At 40.8% G+C, this 19,710-nt stretch overlaps 2 protein-coding genes and 1 non-coding gene across 3 annotated transcripts in view; 1 reads left to right on the top strand and 2 right to left on the bottom strand.

Annotated features, from left to right (window-relative positions):
- LOC109612830 (uncharacterized) overlaps positions 1-19,710 on the bottom strand; it is a 68,861-nt gene that overhangs the window by 48,511 nt on the left and 640 nt on the right. The window contains 3 exon segments of the mRNA XM_059121115.1: positions 4,553-4,691; positions 4,891-4,978; positions 10,723-19,674. Of these exon segments, the coding sequence (XP_058977098.1) occupies positions 4,553-4,691; positions 4,891-4,978; positions 10,723-19,674 (9,179 nt within the window).
- On the bottom strand, positions 5,066-5,151 carry LOC131802060 (small nucleolar RNA U6-53/MBII-28). The gene has a single exon (XR_009342026.1). It is a non-coding gene; the product is annotated as a small nucleolar RNA U6-53/MBII-28 (small nucleolar RNA).
- On the top strand, positions 7,025-8,581 carry LOC131801963 (coiled-coil domain-containing protein 113-like). The gene is made up of 2 exons (XM_059121114.1): positions 7,025-7,704; positions 7,759-8,581. The coding sequence occupies exons 1-2, from the start codon at positions 7,098-7,100 to the stop codon at positions 8,532-8,534; spliced, it is 1,383 nt and encodes a 460-aa protein (XP_058977097.1). The 5' UTR covers positions 7,025-7,097; the 3' UTR covers positions 8,535-8,581.

The following is a 19,710-nucleotide window of genomic DNA, read 5'->3' as shown; positions in this document are numbered from 1 at the left end:
TGCAACAAAAAAATAGGGAAAATCTAGCAGATTATGAAAGTAAATCTAAAAACAGAAGACACATCACAAATAAACCTAAATAGAGAGGGCATGTTCGTCACTCTTCCCATTTTTTTTTTTAATTTTCGGATTAAGATTCCTTGTAATCCTTAGATTTTAGCTGTATAATATATTCCTCAAATTTGTAGGCAAAAGCACGAGGATTACTTTACTCGACAATTTTACCTCAAAGGATTCTATTTGGCAATTTTGGTGTAAATAAGGTAAAATACTTCCTCCAAACGATGTTCGTATGCCTGAAGAGAGTTGTATGCTTATCTCGCTTTCTTTAAGTATTTTGTTATTCAAATTCCTGATCCCCATGTGGGTGAAGTACCAGAAGAAATGGTGCGATCTCTACCATCTTAATAATAGATCTTGAGTTGATGGAAATATTGAGTTGTAGCAAGTCTGAATGGAATCGGAATGTTAATTGCTCGTTTTATGAGCTTCATGGAGGAGTGGACCAATGTTCCGATCTCTACCATCTTTATAACAGATCTTGTGTTGATGGAAATATTGACATGTGCCAAGTCTGAATAGAATCGGATGCCTATTTCGTGTTTTATGATTTAAAATTTCGGCACTTTGTGGGGGAGGGAACAGAAGGAGCTGACCTATGTGCTCCATCTTAACACCAGATATTGGCTAATAAAATTATTGGGATGTGTGGTATTTGGAGACAAACATTCTCCTACATCTCATTTTATAAGAGTTGTATTTATTAAATGTTTGATGAGGTATTTGATGGAGAGGACCGCTATTATCCATTTTCGCACCTGACCTAGATGTAAATATTAGGATTTGCAAAGTTGGAGCAAAATTGGATTATCGTTTCTCTTTCTGTGCAGAAAATATATATTTTTAAAATGTCGACCTTTTGTGGGGGAGTTACGAGAAGGAGTGGACTGATATATTCCGTCTTACTACCAGATCTTGGGTTAATAGTAGGATATGTGAAATTTGAAGATAATCGGACTCTAACTTCACACTTTATAAGAGCTATACTTATTTAAAATGTTGACCCTTTGTGGGGGAGATACTTGGAAATTGTATATTTTTTTAAAAAAAATACATTTTAGAGTCAAAGCTGACCTGTATGTGATTTTATGCAAAAATCTACTACAAAACATCATTTAGAAGTACGATGACAAAGACATTTTTTTCCAAATTTCACAACATACCATCAAAGGAAATAAATCTCCATTTCCATTATACATAAAAAATTGAATTAAAGTCCCAAAAAATATTTTCTATTTTTTTACCAATTTTTTCCTTTGCCTTTTCTCGAGTTGACGTCTGAAAGTAACATAATCTTTCATTTTAGACAGAACGTGTCAAAAGAAGAAAGATTCTGCACAAAATGTCCCTGTAACTTTTAGAATAAACTATATATCTAGGTTTAATGGTTTATAAGAAAATTGCATTCGAAAGTTAGGTGAAATTTTTGGTTTGTTTTTTTTTTTTTTTAACGTTAATTTAAAACGATTTCATTCCAAGTCAAAAAATTTTCAAAGGAAGAATTATTCCAAATAAAATTTCATGTAGAGCTTCTAAACAAAAGAAATTTGTATATTCAATATGCAGCATGAAAAACTATCCTTATTACCCTGTTTGTTATTGAAAAATGTTCCATTTTTCTTAATTCTCTGGTAAATTTCTAATAATTTTGGTGAGATAGGAAGATCGGTACATAACATCGTCTAGGAAAAATATTTCGAGGTGTTAAGAAATTTTGGCCCAATCAAAATTATAATACACATATGCTTTGTTCCAGAACCTGCAAGAATCTACTAGTTTTGATTTTTTTTGATATAAAGGGAAATCGAATATCTTTGTGAAAACTTTTACATTCTTGCAAATCTGGAACTGAACAATAGTGTTGTAGAGTGTAAAAACATTTATCCGAGTAATATTTCTATAAAAATATTTTATCCAAGTCATTTTCTTTACGATATTTAATTGAAATATCTGTATTTTCTTCTTCAGTTACATTGCATTATAAAATAAAAATTATCAAAAACAAATTTTTAACAAAATTTTGAAGACCAAATGAGCAAAAAATAAATAAATAAAAACAATAACTACTCACAACGTATAAATTTTTTACTAAAAAAAAAAACTATTTTTTTTAAATATAGTATATAATAAAAAAGGATATATGGTACAGTAAGACAGAGCATATTACAAACACATTTTGGATTCACATTTTTCTGTTTGGAAGAAATTTCTTTACAGGTTTGCAGATTGACAAATAAAAAAACAATTGTCATTATATTGTCTTCAAAATTACACAACACACACGACATAAAACACACTTCTAATATACAAATTAAGGCCTTTATAAGATCGTTCTTCCTGTCAATTTTAACAACAATTTGACAATAAAATTAGCAGTTTTTATACAATTGCTATTTGATTTTCTTTGCATTTCAAATCACAAATATGTATTTTGTTAGTAAACTAAGTAGTCCGATCTATTGGTTGACATCATATGACATTGATATAAATCAAGACTTATATACAGGGTGAGATGAAAAAACTGCCACCAACTTCAGACTGCTGTCATTTCTAAGCCACTCGTCCGACTGCTGTTAAAATTATTCCAGAGACAGTGATGTTTACAAGCGTACAAAAGCATTTTGGTGAGAATTTTCAGAAAAAAAGTTATTCGTGATGGTGTGAGTTCTTTATATTTGGCTGGAAAACCACAAGTGGCTATCGTTAGAGCACTCCAGCATTTAAATGTGAATAAATCTTTTGCGTCTCGTACCATCGCTCGTTACCGTGATACTGGTAGCGTAGTCCGACGTCAAGGAAGTGGAAGGAAGAAACATCAGCAGAAATGGTTCGAAAAGTAAAGAAGCGACTTGATCGAAACCCGCGTCGCAGTAGCCAAAAAATGGCTCATGAGCTGAACATTTCGCAATATTCCATTCGGGAAATATTGAAAAATGAGCTCGGGGTAAAGCCATTGAAATTCCAAAAAGTGTCCGAAGAACAGAAAGAAAATAGACTCAAAAGAGCTAAAGATTTGCTTCGCTTGGCGGAAAGTGGTGAACTGTCGAATTTGGTTTTCTCCGCTCCGATGGGAAAACATTCGTTGTCCTGCAGTTTATAAATACAGGCAAACAAAATGATCGTATTTACTTGCCAAAGAAGTCAGCTGAAAATGTGTGCACTTTCGGTTGGCCACCAGAACTCAGGCGCCGGCCATGGTGATGGTGTGGGCTGCCATAACAGCCGATGGTCGCTCTCCGCTCGTATTAATCGACCGTGGCATCAAAATAAATGCCGAATATTATTGCGAAAATATTCTGGAGGGTGTATTAAAGACTTGGGTACGGAAACATTTTGGCCGCACACCTTCGGCATTTCAACAGGGCTCAGCACGCGCCACCCAAGAATGGTTACAAAATGAGGTTCCTCGCTTAATTTCCAGCGCACAATGGCCACCAAAATCTCCGGATACCAATCCGTTGGACTATTGTGTCTGGAGTATTTTGGAAAACAAAGTTGCCACTAAAAAATACCAAAGTGTCGATTACCTCAAGCAAGCGCTTCGCCGGTAATGGGCCAAAATATAGCAGATCAACATTCGGTTAGCATTTGACGGTTTCATTCGCCGTTTGAAGACCATAATTCGTGCCAAAGCTGAACAATTTGAACAAATTTAAATTTATTTGATGCTATTTTCGACATTTTTTGCTTTCATTCAAAAAACTTGAAAAAAAATTTAAAAATTATGGCGTTTGACTTTGATGCAGTTTTTTTTTACCTCACCCTGTAAGGTCGGCCAATAAGGCTATCTTACTACTAAGATAGCTGTCAAAATACGTGATTTAAAATTCAAAGGAAGTCAGATCCCAATGATGTAAAAACTACTAAATTTATTGTGATGTTGTTGTTAAAAGCAGACTTCTTGTCCAACCTTATGTAGGCCTTGATACAAATTTTAAATATTTTTTTTTTAAATACAATACAAACAATAACGGTTATAAAGACAGAGATTGATGATGACATTTTGTCTAAATTTGATAAAATGTAAACAAAAAGTCTCCCATCTTCCTTATAACCATATTTACTTGCATCTACGACTAAACATTATTAGACTATATACCAATCAGGTTTGTTAGGTTTGGTTAGTTTAGTTTTTTACATATTAATCTCATTTTACTATTTACAGAAATTAACTCTACAAATCGAATTTAATTTTTTCAACGTCTTAAGAAGAACTTTTACGATTTTTACGAGACTGTAATTAGTTTTGTTAGTATAAGACTTGGTTTTAGTAGTGATTTACAAAATAGACTTGTTTTACAGATAGAAGATATTTTTTGTTTTTGCCAAATATTAGTGTGTTTTGGCGTGCATATTTTTCTTGCTTTGATTCTGTTGTTGCTGTTGTTGAGGAAATTTTCACAAAAGAACTACCATTCGTGCAGTTGATCTTCGGAATTTGAATGTGCGTGTTTGTAGCTATTTTTGTTTACCGTACCTTTTGCATTCCTACCTCGTGGCACCAGATTATGGAGGCCACTATGATCCCTGCTGATTTTTGTCACCTCACCATCCTCGGAGGGTGTTATCAGATCCCAGATGAAGGTTTTGATCTTCTCATCGCCCTTGTAGACTTGCAGACAATACAATAGCTAAAGAGGGAAAAAATACAACAAAAATTGTTAACAAATATTTTGTAAAATTAATATAAATTATTCGAATGGAATTTCCAATCAGTGACATTTGAAATAGTTTTTCTCAGCGAAAACCTAAAGTTTTCTCCATATTAGCATGGTTGGTCATCATTTGGATACCTGAAGGAAATATGTAAAATTATATGTTGTGACTTACAATTATACGCGAGCACTCCTCAACGTTAATGTCCCGCCATCCACGTTTGAATTGTCCCAATTCCAAGATTTCTGGCCAACGGCCCCAGCTGAAAAACAGAAACAAGTTGGAAAGAAAAATTAATTAATGAATTTGTTTGTTGACTTTATAGCCAGGTTATAATTTCTTTAACATTTTCCATCAGTTTAAGTGAGAAGTTTTGTTTTACTCAGCGAAAACCTATAGTTCTCTCAATATTAGCATGGTTGATCGTCATGTGGAAAATATAAAATAGAATATATGAATATTACAAAGGCGATAGGATGAAGTAGTTTTAAAAACATTTTTCTAAAAAAAAGGATTATCGGTGAAATTAATTTATCCTAACATTTTTTTTTCAAATCAACCTATCAAATCTGACATCTATGACCTAAAATTTTTTGCCGAAAAAAATTCCTAAAAAAATGATTTATCCGAAACATTTTCGATGCGGAAATGTTTCATCCGAAACATTATCGATACGAAAACGTTTCATCCGAAACATTTTCGATACGAAAACGTTTCATCCGAAACATTTTCTATACGGAAACGTTTCATCCGAAACATTTTCGATACGAAAACGAAACATTTTCGATACGAAATCGAAACATTTTCGATACGAAAACAAAACATTTTCGATACGAAAACGTTTCATCCGAAACATTTTCTATACGAAAACGTTTCATCCGAAACATTTTCGATGCGGAAACGTTTCATCCGAAACATTTTCGATGCGGAAACGTTTCATCCGAAACATTTTCGATGCGGAAACGTTTCATCCGAAACATTTTCGATGCGGAAACGTTTCATCCGAAACATTTTCGATGCGGAAACGTTTCATCCGAAACATTTTCGATGCGGAAACGTTTCATCCGAAACATTTTCGATGCGGAAACGTTTCATCCGAAACATTTTCGATGCGGAAACGTTTCATCCGAAACATTTTCTATGCGGAAAACGTTTCATCCGAAACATTTTCTATACGAAAACGTTTCATCCGAAACATTTTCTATACGAAAACGTTTCATCCGAAACATTTTCTATACGAAAACGTTTCATCCGAAACATTTTCTATACGAAAACGTTTCATCCGAAACATTTTCTATACGAAAACGTTTCATCCGAAACATTTTCTATACGAAAACGTTTCATCCGAAACATTTTCTATACGAAAACGTTTCATCCGAAACATTTTCTATACGAAAACGTTTCATCCGAAACATTTTCTATACGAAAACGTTTCATCCGAAACATTTTCTATACGAAAACGTTTCATCCGAAACATTTTCTATACGAAAACGTTTCATCCGAAACATTTTCTATACGAAAACATTTCATCCGAAACATTTTCTATACGAAAACGTTTCATCCGAAACATTTTCTATACGAAAACGTTTCATCCGAAACATTTTCTATACGAAAATATTTTATTCGAAACATTTTCTATATACGAAAACGTTTCATGCGAAACATTTTCTAAACGAAAACATTTCATGCGAAACATTTTCTATACGAAAACGTACGTTTCATGCGAAACATTTTCTATACGAAAACGAACGTTTCATGCGAAACATTTTCTATATGAAAACGTACGTTTCATGCGAAACATTTTCTATACGAAAACGTACGTTTCATGCGAAACATTTTCTATACGAAAACGTACGTTTCATGCGAAACATTTTCTATACGAAAACATTTTCTATACGAAAACGTTTCATGCGAAACATTTTCTATACGAAAACGTTTCATCCGGAAACATTTTCTATACGAAAACGTTTCATCCGGAAACATTTTCTATACGAAAACGTTTCATCCGGAAACATTTTCTATACGAAAACGTTTCATCCGGAAACATTTTCTATACGAAAACGTTTCATGCGAAACATTTTCTATGCGAAAACGATGTATCCGAAACATTTTTTATACGAAAACGTTTCATGCGAAACATTTCTAAACGAAAACGTTTTATGCGAAACATTTTTTAAACGAAAACGTTTCATCCGCCACATTTTTCTATAAAAAATGTTTGTCTGTTTTTTTATCCGTAACGTTTTTGTAGGAAAATATATTATCAGCAACCCTGCAAAAGCAACTTTTCCCATCCAACAACAAATTTTTATTTATTTTTTTTTTTTTTTTTGACAATTTTCTTCAACTTTTCAGAAATATATAATAATAAAACTTCAACTATGACACTATTCAGTTCACAAAACTCTTCGCGCATTGAAACGGTTTCCCGTCATGGCGTTGGTGGCAGCAACACCAATCCCAGCACTTTGTCGCGTGGTGGTCGTGCCCTAGCTGCACTTTCCCAACAAGAAGATGCCAAATTGGCCCTGGAAACGTTTATCAATGGCTTACAATTGCCGGTATTCTTTCAACTTTCGGAGGAGGAGCAAGATGAACGCTTGGCCAAAATAGATGCATTGGAGCTGTTTCAGGCTCTTCAAGACATAAATCGTGATTTGGCCATGGCTCGTTTGGAAAATCTTTATCTCACCGATTTTCTAGAGAAAAATGATCCAAAGCTTTTGATTGGTTTGCAACAGCGTAGGGCCACAGCTCAAAATATGAATTTAGCGCGGGCAAAAGGTGATGCTACAACACAGTCGGTGAGCAGCTCCATGGGCACTAGGCCCAGGGCGTCCATGTCCAGATCACATTTAACCACTACCACTGGTAGTTCGCAAAAGAAAACCGCTTTCGATTATAAATTGAATTTTCGTGCCAAGGCCGATATGGCTGAGAAGACCGCCAATGAAGTTGAAAAGAGGGTTAAGGATATTGAGAGTAAAGGTAAAGACGTAATTACTGTCCATAAACAAGGAATTTAATTTCAATACTTTTTAGCTTCCAGGGAAATCAAAATCCTTCGCGGCCACATGGAAGAAATGCATTTCATGTGTGAAGAGACACGGGAGACAATTAAAAACTTCCAATTGCATTTTATGCGTGACGAGCAGGACCTGGAATTTCTCAGCACCGCCACTGAAAAGCAATTGGAAAGGAAAATCCGTAAATTCGTAAACAACTGGATAAAGAATGCTCGAGCTCTTTTGGCCACAATGCGTTTGAAAATTACAGCTCTGCAGGAAAACTGTCAACATTTGCGCAGTGAGCTGCTGACCAAAGCCGATCTAAGTGGCATCCTTACAGCCATCGATTTTGAAAAGCTAATGATAAAACGTTCAGAACTCTTAAACTCACTGGATGAGAAAAATATGCACATGGCCGGTTTAAAGGCAGTCACCGGCAAGGCATCGCTCTCCATGACGGAAGACAAACAAATTATGATGAATATTGAAGCGGAATCGAAGCAATTGAATCAAAAGACCATAGATGTCATAAGAGCCATTGACAAATTGGAAAAGGAAGCCAATATGGTGGAGCGAGAAAATCAAAAAGATTTGGAAGCCTTGAGTAATTTACGACAGCAGTTGGAACGTTACGAAGCGCCAAGTGTTCGTCAATATATTGAGAAGAAAAATGAACTGATGGCGCTGGAGAAAGAGGAGAAAATGTTGCGGCGTAAAATTTATATTTTGAATATGAAATTGGAAAATACCCAGAAGAAATGTAAGGGGCAGAGAATGGAAGAGAATATTTTCATAAATAATTTAAAATAAATTTTTGTACATAGAAATGTTTTAATAATAATATTATTTGTCTTGAACTTGTCCATATTCGAAATATTTTCTGCACGTAAATGCTTTATCCGAATATTTCATCCGAAACATTTTCTATACGAAGATCGTTTATCCGAAACATTTCTATACGAAAACGTTTCATCCGAAACATTTTCTATACGAAAACGTTTCATCCGAAACATTTTCTATACGAAAACGTTTCATCCGAACATTTTCTATACGAAAACGTTTCATCCGAAACATTTTCTATACGAAAACGTTTCATCCGAAACATTTTCTATACGAAAACGTTTCATCCGAAACATTTTCTATACGAAAACGTTTCATCCGAAACATTTTCTATACGAAAACGTTTCATCCGAAACATTTTCTATACGAAAACGTTTCATCCGAAACATTTTCTATACGAAAACGTTTCATCCGAAACATTTTCTATACGAAAACGTTTCATCCGAAACATTTTCTATACGAAAACGTTTCATCCGAAACATTTTCTATACGAAAACGTTTCATCCGAAACATTTTCTATACGAAAACGTTTCATCCGAAACATTTCTATACGAAAACGTTTCATCCGAAACATTTTCTATACGAAAACGTATACGAAAACGTTTCATCCGAAACATTTTCTATACGAAAACGTATACGAAACGTTTCATCCGAAACATTTTCTATACGAAAACGTTTCATCCGAAACATTTTCTATACGAAAACGTTTCATCCGAAACATTTTCTATACGAAAACGTTTCATCCGAAACATTTTCTATACGAAACGTTTCATCCGAAACATTTTCTATACGAAAACGTTTCATCCGAAACATTTTCTATACGAAACGTTCATCCGAAACATTTTCTATACGAAAACGTTTCATCCGAAACATTTTCTATACGAAACGTTTCATCCGAAACATTTTCTATACGAAAACGTTTCATCCGAAACATTTTCTATACGAAAACGTTTCATCCGAAACATTTTCTATACGAAAACGTTTCATCCGAAACATTTTCTATACGAAAACGTTTCATCCGAAACATTTTCTATACGAAAACGTTTCATCCGAAACATTTTCTATACGAAAACTTTTCATCCGAAACATTTTCTATACGAAACGTTTCATCCGAAACATTTTCTATACGAAACGTTTCATCCGAAACATTTTCTATACGAAAACGTTTCATCCGAAACATTTTCTATACGGAAACGTTTCATCCGAAACATTTTCTATACGAAAACGTTTCATCCGAAACATTTTCTATACGGAAACGTTTAATCCGAAACATTTTCTATACGAAAACGTTTCATCCGAAACATTTTCTATACGAAAACGTTTCATCCGAAACATTTTCTATACGAAAACGTTTCATCCGAAACATTTTCTATACGAAAACGTTTCATCCGAAACATTTTCTATACGGAAACGTTTCATCCGAAACATTTTCTATACGGAAACGTTTCATCCGAAACATTTTCTATACGAAAACGTTTCATCCGAAACATTTTCGATACGAAAACGTTTCATCCGAAACATTTTCGATACGAAAACGTTTCATCCGAAACATTTTCGATACGAAAACGTTTCATCCGAAACATTTTCGATACGAAAACGTTTCATCCGAAACATTTTCATCCGAAACATTTTCGATACGAAAACGTTTCATCCGAAACATTTTCGATACGAAAACGTTTCATCCGAAACATTTTCGATACGAAAACGTTTCATCCGAAACATTTTCGATACGAAAACGTTTCATCCGAAACATTTTCGATACGAAAACGTTTCATCCGAAACATTTTCGATACGAAAACGTTTCATCCGAAAATTTTTCGATACGAAAACGTTTCATCCGAAAATTTTTCGATACGAAAACATTTCATCCGAAACATTTTCTATACGAAAACGTTTCATCCGAAACATTTTCTATACGAAAACGTTTCATCCGAAACATTTTCTATACGAAAACGTTTCATCCGAAACATTTTCTATACGAAAACGTTTCATCCGAAACATTTTCTATACGAAAACGTTTCATCCGAAACTTTTTCTGAAAAAATTACATTTGAAAACTCTTCTATAAAAATATTGCCCCGCCTTGTAATATCCATAAATTCCAAACTAAAAATAAATAAAAATAAGAAATTCCAGTGATTTATTTTTCTCAACTTACCCAAATGACAGCAGACCCTTTTCGACCTTGAAACACTCCGATTTAGCCCAATTACCATATTGGATCTCATCCAAACCAAGCGCGGCTAAAGCATCCCGCTCCCTGGGTACATATTCCTCATTGGCTTTCTTATCGCGGCCACGTTCTCGTTTCTCTTTGCGTGAACGCCTTGTCGAACGTATACCAATGCCACCCTCTTCATCGCTGTTCTCATTCGATGACTCTTCGGAATTCATTTCCATGACATCCTCATGACCGTAACGTTTAATTTGTGTACGACGTCTTGGTTCAGAAATGACTAAATCTTCAGTTTCATCACGTTCCACGGCATCGGGATCGATGTCGGCTTTCTTAGCCCATTTGGTCCAGAAATCAGGATCATCAATTGTGATGTCGGAACGATTACCCGAAGCAGCGAAAGAGGCCTTCGAGAATGTGGATCCCTTCTCCGATTCCATGGTGATAACCTGGGTACGTCTTTTCAAAATTGAATCGATATCTTCTTCACAGAACTTATCGCCCGCATTGTCGTCATCCATGACTGCACCGTAGGCACCCTTCTTGAGCAGATCTTCAATTTCCTTTTTCGTCAGCTGTTTGTTGCTACCATCTTTGGAATTCTGGGTATTCATGGACTGTAGAACAGCCTTGTCGAGACCCAGTTTCAGGGAGGCCTTGTCGAACATTTCACGTTCGTAGGTGTTGCGGCAGAGTAGACGATAAATTTTCACCATTTTCCGTTGGCCAATACGATGACATCTGGCCTGGGCCTGTAAATCGTTTTGGGGATTCCAATCGGAATCGTAGATGATAACCGTGTCGGCAGCAGTTAAATTAATACCCAAACCACCAGCCTTGGTACAGAGCAGGAAAACAAAACGATCTGAACCAGGCTTGGAATACCTATCAATGGCCTCTTGACGCAAATTACCACGTATACGACCATCGATACGTTCAAATGGATATTTACGATATATCAGATAATCTTCCAAGATATCTAGGCAACGTACCATCTGGGAGAAGATCAAAACCCTGTGGCCATTGGCTTTCAACTTGGGCAGTAGCTTGTCGATGAGCACCATTTTACCCGAAGATTGAATGATGTTTTTGTAATACGATTCATGGTCTTCGCCATGTTGATTACGATAGTCGTACTGGATTTGTTCCTCGGCACCATTCAGCAGATATGGATGGATACAACATTTACGCAGTTCCATCATGGTGTTCATTAGATTGGGTATGTTGGCGGAGGTGGTGCCCTTCTTGAGGAAAGCAAAGTTCTGTTCCAATATACCACGATAGTATTTCTTTTGGATATTGGTCAGTTCCACCTCGATAATTGTCTCCTCTTTGGGTGCCAATGATTTCTCTACATCATCCTTCAAACGACGCAACATCATGGGCTTGAGAAGAGCCTGCAATTTATTGACCTCTTCTTCGGTACGCAGACTGCCAAATTCAGACATGAATTCTTCGGCCGACGAGAATTGACTGGGTTCCAAGAAGTTGAGCAGTGAAAATAATTCACCCATATTATTTTGTAAAGGTGTACCGGACAACAGCACCCTGTGTTCCAAGTTCAGTTGACGCAAACCATCCAATAGTTTGCAGTTGCGATTCTTCAAACGATGAGCCTCATCGATGACACACAGACGCCAATTGAAGGGTTTCAAATCCATGTGATCGGTAACAATCATTTCGAAGGTGGTAATTAGGACATTAAATTTAACCGGTTCCTTGAGCATTTTGCCGGATTCCGTTTTGTAGAAGAACTCATAGTCCTGTATCATTTGTTTACTGGTCACCGAACCATGGTAGACCACAATATTCATGTCTGTCCAACTTTCAAATTCACGCTGCCAATTGGGTATTGTAGAGAGGGGAGCAATTACCAGGAATGGCCCCCTTATGCCATATTCATAGACGGAATGGACAAAGGTCAAACTTTGTATGGTCTTGCCCAGACCCATTTCATCGGCCAGGATACAATTGTGTGAATTATACCAAGAGAATTTCAACCAATTGAGACCCTCCAATTGATAGGGTCTCAAGGTGTTGCCACCCTTGTAGACGGGTGTCTTTTCCAATTTCTTCCACAAATCCGGTGTCGGACGACGCTTACCCTTCCACTCGGAACGTGGTGGTATCTTATTGAAACGTAAATATTGTTCAATCTTCTCTTCGTCCACATCCTCCTCCAGTTCCCATGTACAATCTTCATAGGGCAAAGACTTCCATTTGACCAAATAATGTTTGGTCGTCTCACCGGTTTGTTCATCGGTGTGCACCGACATGTCCAACACACGATCCACCTCAACAAAATCTGGATTGAAATATTCCTCATCGAGGGTTTCAAAACTCATCTGCTGGGCCTGTTTCTGTTGGAAACGTCGTATTTTGGCACAGACACGACGATCTCCCTTCAGCAGCTCTTCTTCGGTGCGCCATTCGCAATGCAGATAGGAAAAGTTGCGATATTTGACCAAGTATTCTTCTACTTCTATATATACAGGTTCGGGTTTTGGTTTTTCTTCTTCATTTTCTTTATCTTCCTTTTCCGATTTATCTTCATCAGCAACTTCATCCTTTTTATCGTCTTCTGTGGCTGGTTTTTGTTCTTCGGAGCTTGGCTCCTTAGTTTCGTCATCGGTTTTAGCTGTCTTTTCTTCATCTGGTTTCTCTGCCGATTCTTCAACTTCCATGGCTTCAGTTTTCTCTTCTTTCTTTTCTTCAGATTTCTCTACCTCCTTTTCGTCCTTTTTATCACTTACTTTCTCTTCTTTTTCTTCTGCCACCTCCTTTTCTTTGGGTGATTTTGGAGACTCATTCTCCTCATCAACCTCCATTTTTTCTGTGGTAGCTTTCTCATCCTCCACCTCCTTCTCTTTCTTTTCCTCCTCCTTTTCTTCCTTTGGAGTTTCGTCAGTTTCTTTCTTAGATTCACTGGCTTCCACCACTTCAGCCATCTTCGATTCATCCTCCTTCTTTTCTTCATCCTTTACTTCTTCTGTTGTGCTGGTATCCATTTTTTCTACTTCTCCCTCAGTCTTGATGTCATCACTCTCTTTGGATGCAACGGCTTCTTTGTCTTCAGCCTGGGATTTATCCTCAGCTGACTTTTCTTCATTCTTCTCTTCCTCTTTAGCTTCTTTCTTTTCACCACTTTCTTCATCTGCTTTGGCAGTTTCATCTTTCTTTTCAGCATCCTCATCGCCTTCTTTTTTGATCTCTTCTTCCGCTGCTGGCTCTTTTTCCTCTTCCGGTTTTGGTGGTTCCGGTGTGGGAGGATCTGGCAAAAGTTCTCGTTTGCCCATTCTCACAGCCAAGACATATTGAACCACCATACTATCCTCATCTCCGGTATTGATGTAAACATAATTGGGTTTGGCCGATGCTGTGGGGGCCACAGTGGCCTCTTGCGATTTTTCGGATTTTTCATTGAGTATCGAGGGAGTGGTTGTGCTAGATGTAGCCTCAGCTCCTCCCCCACTACCCACTTGCATATCTTCGGCCAAATTGGACTTTTCATCTGTGGTGGTAGGTTGTTCCTGGTTACTGTCTCCGCCAGCTGCCGAGCTACTGGCCGCCTGTTGCAGTGCATTTTCTCCATCGCTGGAATTACTGCTAACCGCTGCGGCTGCTGATGTAGAGGCCACAGCGGCAGCAGCTGCTGCTGCTGACTTTTTATCCTTTTTCAAGGGTGATGTTCCCAACAGGGATTCAGTCTCTTCATCGGAAAATCTTAGCATAACATCATCGATATACTTCTTACGTTGGGTATTTCTAGATGACCGCCGTTTATTGGTATCTAACTCAGATTCTGGTGGTGGCGAGGGAGGCGGTGTTCTATCTAAGTTATCATCCTCGCCATCGGATTCGGGTACAATGCGTCCACGATTGCGACGCTTTTTCAAAGCCCGAGCTGATAGATTACCACCACGGCTACGTCTTGGTCTGCCGCTACTGCCACCCTCACCCTCATCACCGGTGCCTCCTCCACCGCCTCCGCCACGTCCTCCACGTCGTTTCTTTTTAGCTCGTGTAGGAGTAGCTGTTGTATCTCCGGCCGAATCTGGTATGCTGTCCACGGTTTCATCACCCACTTCGGCATTACCGCCGGTATCGGCTCCCTCACCCTTGGGTATCTTGGAAACTGGTATATCATCATAATCTTGGGGTTCACTGCCATCCAATGTACTGGGTTTAGCCTCATCTGAGGTTGTAGTTTCAGGCTTATTTTCAGAATCCTGCTCTTCAGAGGTTTCCGCGCTGGGATTTTCCCCGGTAGATGACTTCTCAACCAATGGCTTGTTATCTTCATTTTCACTGCCATCTGCAGTAGGTACTCCCCCTTCACCCTCAATTCCTCCGTCGGACAATTTCTTTTTACGTGCCGCACTGCCGTTGCGCTTACGCACCGCAGCCGGTGTTCCATCGGCACCCTCTTGGCCCTCCTTTAACTTCTTGGCCTTGGGAGTCCTTTCGCGGGGAGGTTTGTTGGGGTCTTTGGGAGTCCTTGGCTTACGTGGCTTCTTTTTCTTGCCACCAGCGTCTGTGGAAGTGTCCAATTCATTGGCTGAGTGAACATCTTGAGAATGTTCCCCACCCTCTCCTTCATTGTATTCGGTCATACCCACAACTGAGTTATCACCAGCTCCTTGGGTGACACAATCTTCGGAGACTGGCAACTGATTGGGTGGAATTGTGGTCATTTGTGTTACCACATTTCCGCTTATATCCATTAGCTCACTGCTATTGGGTGTACCGACACCAGCAGCGGCCGCCGCCTTATCACCTTTTTTGACCCGGGGCTTACGTGGCTTGTTCGTTCCCTTGCCGCGTCCCCTGCCCGTGGTGCTGGACACCTGTGGCGATTCAATCATTTGTTGTTGCATTATGGGAGTGGGTCCTCCAAAGATTTGTGGTGGCATCGACTGATAGAACAAACATTGGGGGCCACCGACGCACTGATCATTGATCTCATGTTGTTGTACCATATTTATACGCTCCTGAATCCTCATGATTTTCTCTTGCTGATCATGCTGCGGTGGCATACAATAGAGCTCTTGCAGTTGTTGTTGCAGTGCGGCAATTTCCTGTTGATGTAACATTGGTGGCGGATGATGATAGGGCATGGGTGTTGTATAGCCCATGTGGCCACCATGAGGCGGTGGGGGTGGTGGATATGGCGGCATCATTGGATGTGGTGGTGGTGGCATTCCAAGTGGCGTTAGCTGTGGCTGCTGACCTGGAACAACACCACTTCCATCGTAGCCTGGTAAGGTTGTCATGCCGGCATTTGTGGCTGTTATACTGGCAGTTGGTGGTGGAGCTGTTGTCATTGGCGGCATAACTGGATGACCAGAGGCTGTGGTATGCGGTGGAAGAGTTGTTACACCTGTAGTTATGCCCGATGTTTGGTTGCCCATACCAACAGGTGTTGGCGTTGATTCCATGGGTGTTGTGTTAACCTCCGGTGTGGTTTGGGAAGTAATTTCAGGGCTAGCTTTAGATTCCAATGCTTTTTGTGACTCCAATTTATCTTCTGTCAGCGATTCGCTAGGCTTGGAGCCAATTGTATCAGCTTCTTGTAATCCCTCTTTGGCGCTGTCCTGATTTCCACTGTTACTGGTCTCTTCACTACCACTTATACTTCGGGAAATCTCCTCTTCTTTGCGCAGATCCCCGCTGGTGGGAGGCGGAATTTCATTGGATGGTTTCTCCGGGGCCATCAGTTCCTCCGGTGGCTTGTCGTGTTGTTGTACCGCTGCCATAGCTCCCATAAATGAACTTTGGGAATTACTATCCAATAAAGCAGCTGGTGCTGGCGTGGATGATGGAACCGTCGTCACATTGGCAACTCCGCTATTCGAAGACATGGAATTGTTGTCGAAAAGACTTGCGCCAGCGCTTTCTAAAATACCACCACCGCCAACAGACGGCCCACTGCTGCTGTTGTTGCCCGCCGTAGCTCCCAGACTTCCTACTGTCGCTCCTGCTCCGCCCATGGCAGTGGCAGAATTTGAATTCGAATTCAATAATCCACCGCCACCATTACTGCTATTGTCCATTGCCGCTAGGGTCGGAACATTATGACTGCTATTTATGGAACTTTGGGAGTTACTGTCATGTATCGATGTGGGATGATTGTTGACCGTACTGTTGGTGGATGAATTACTGCTGCTATTGTTGCTGTCATTGGCCGCCACTGCTAGGGTGGACGAGTCGTTGGAATTGGCAGTTTCATTGAGTATACCACTGATCAAATGATGTTGCGTTGGGGTGGAGGGTGTTGAAGGTTGTTGTTGATGCTGTTGTTGTTGTTGTTGATTATTTGCAGACGCTCCAAGTGCCGAAGTAGGCACTGGAGAAGACACATGAGCTGGAGACATTGTGGATTGCTGATGTTGTTGTGGTGCTGCTTGAGCAATAGAAGGAGCTGTGGATACGGCAGGCACTGTGGTCTCCTGTTGCTGCTGCTGTTGTTGTTGAGGTTGTAACATTGAGGAGAACGGATCCTGGGGGTTATATTGGGGTGGTTGAGATGCTGTATGTTGTAGCTGAGGTGAAGGAACATGTTGGGGTTGCGGTTGCTGCTGCTGCTGCTGCTGCTGTTGTGGCGGAGGTTGTTGATAACCCGTCGTTTGTTGTTGGTGCTGTGTTGGATGCATTGGTGAAGGCTGTTGTTGCTGTGTGGGATGCATAGGAGAAGGCTGTTGTTGTTGTTGATGTTGTGGCGTCGCCTGATGGGGACTCCTTTGCTGGTGCGCCTGCTGATGGTGGGGACTTTGTTGTTTTTGCTGTTGCTGTTGCTGCTGCATTTGATTCGATGGTGGTTGTAATGATCCAGGTGCAGGCTGCTGCTGCTGTTGCGGGTGATGCGATGGCTCAACACCCCTAGGCTGTATTGACGGAGATGACTGATGCATCTGATCACCTGGACCCATTTGATGATGTCCTGGTGTGGTCATGTGATGCAAAGTCATACTTCCTCCGGCTGTCTGCTGATGATGCATGGGAGACATAGAGGATGCAGCATGTGATTGTTGCTGTTGTTGGGAATTTGAGGATGAAGTATTGCCCACAATATCATTGATGGAATGCTGCAATTGTTCGGTCAAATGTTGCTGTTGATGTTGTTGGTGTTGTTGTTGTTGCTGATGCTGCTGCTGTTGTTGTTGATGTGAATGGGGTTGAGTATGAGGAGGTGTTGATTGCTGCTGTTGTTGCTGTTGGGCTTGGGAGACAGGTGTTGTCAGCTGACCAATGCCATGAGGGGTGGGTGTCTGACCTCCAGTTTGCTGTGAAGGCGCAGGAGCCTGCTGTTGTTGCTGCTGCTGCAGTTGCTGCTGATGATGTGTTGGTTGCGGCGGTGGTGCTCCATACATACCCATTTGTTGTTGATGTTGTTGCTGCTGCTGTTGTGGATGGGGCATTTGTGGTGGAGCGGTCATCTGACCCACACTTATGGGATTTGGTGGCGCCTGCTGACTTTGTTGCATATTCAGGTGGGCCGACCATTGTTGGTGTTGAGGCGACACAGGCATACGTGGTCCCATCGGACCATGTTGAGCTGCCGCCGCTGCCTGCCTATAGGCTGAGGGATAATCCATAGGACCACCGGCCGATAAGCCCTGGCCCGGCATTACCATCTGCTCCAAAGCCTGTAAGGTATTGACGGGTGTGGAACCTCCCGTCTTGGAACTTGGTGGACCACCTCCGGCCGTTGTCGGTTGCCTGGGTGAAGATAAACCCACCATACCCGATATGCTATGATGTGTGGTTTGCTGCTGCTGTTGTTGTTGCTGCTGTTGGGTGCTGGGTGAATTCACACTTGACTGCTGCTGCTGTTGCGTCTGAGGCGAAGGTCCCTGTTGTTGTTGCTGCTGCTGCTGTTGACTGGAAGGTGGTTTCGCTGGCGACATACCTGGTCTTGGAGACATTTGTGGGTGGGGTGACATGGTCGGTGGCCTGGGTGACATTTGTGGTGAAAGTTGCGGGAATGGCGCCCGATATTGGGGCGATGCTGTGGCCTGATGTTTTCCCGCCGATGTCATGTAGGAAGGTGCCCCTCCCACTGGCTGCTGTTGTTGGGGTGGGGGTTGTTGGCTCTGTTGTTGGTGTAGGCCAGCATATGATGGTGGCACCACTCCCATATGGGGTGGCGGCAGTTGTTGATGCTGACCCGTGGCCTGCATGAGGCCAACGTGGTTTTGTGTTTGCTGCTGTGGTTGTTGTTGTTGGCCTTGCTGGCTTTGCAGCAAATGGGCTGTACTTTGCTGCTGTTGTTGTTGTTGCTGCTGTGGTGTACCTAAACCCGGAGGTACTCCATGTTGTTGCTGTTGCATACTAGGGGGTGGCTGTTGCTGCTGCTGTTGTTGTTGTTGTGGTCCTGGACCACCCACCATATGCGAACTCAATTGGCCAGCCTGCTGCTGGGCACTTAAATGATGACTGGGGACAACGCCACCAGGTGCTGCTGCTCCACCTGGCACATGTTGCCCATATGGACTTGGCTGATCAAGACCAGCATGACCATAGCCCACATGCTGGGGCGCCGATCGACTGGTTTGATGCTGCAAGGGTGCCCCATAGGGGACACCATAGCCTTGTGGTGCGCCCGTTACACTCGATCCGGCGGGCACACCAGGTCCCGGTTGTGTAGGTGTGGTCGAGTAGAGAGGATGTTGGCTGGGAGCTTGGGGATAGTGTTGTGGGGGCAGGCGTGATTGCTGGCTTTGCTGTTGTTGCTGCTGCTGTTGTTGTTGTTGCTGTTGGGGCGTAGGTGCTTGTTGCTGCTGTGGTTGTTGTTGTGTTAGGGCACCATAGCCGCCAGCAGGTCCAACATTTGGTCCAGGCTGTTGCAGTAGACTGCTCATCATACCCTGCTGTGAGCCATAGGGTAATTTTGATTGATCCTGTTGGCCATAGGCGGGCATGTGTTGGCGATAGCTGGGCAAAAACAAGTAGAAGGTTAACAGATATGAC

Source organism: Musca domestica, unplaced genomic scaffold, assembly GCF_030504385.1.
Source record: "Musca domestica strain aabys unplaced genomic scaffold, Musca_domestica.polishedcontigs.V.1.1 19, whole genome shotgun sequence".
NCBI classification, from domain to species: domain Eukaryota; kingdom Metazoa; phylum Arthropoda; class Insecta; order Diptera; family Muscidae; genus Musca; species Musca domestica.
This window is presented reverse-complemented; position numbering and strand designations above follow the sequence as displayed.

Excerpts from the sequence above, each read along its gene's own strand:
- LOC131801963 (XM_059121114.1), top strand. The coding sequence starts at position 7,098 with ATGACACTATTCAGTTCACAAAACTCTTCGCGCATTGAAACGGTTTCC. Across the intron at positions 7,705-7,758 it reads TAAGGATATTGAGAGTAAAG|CTTCCAGGGAAATCAAAATC; the intron begins GTAAAGACGTAA and ends AATACTTTTTAG.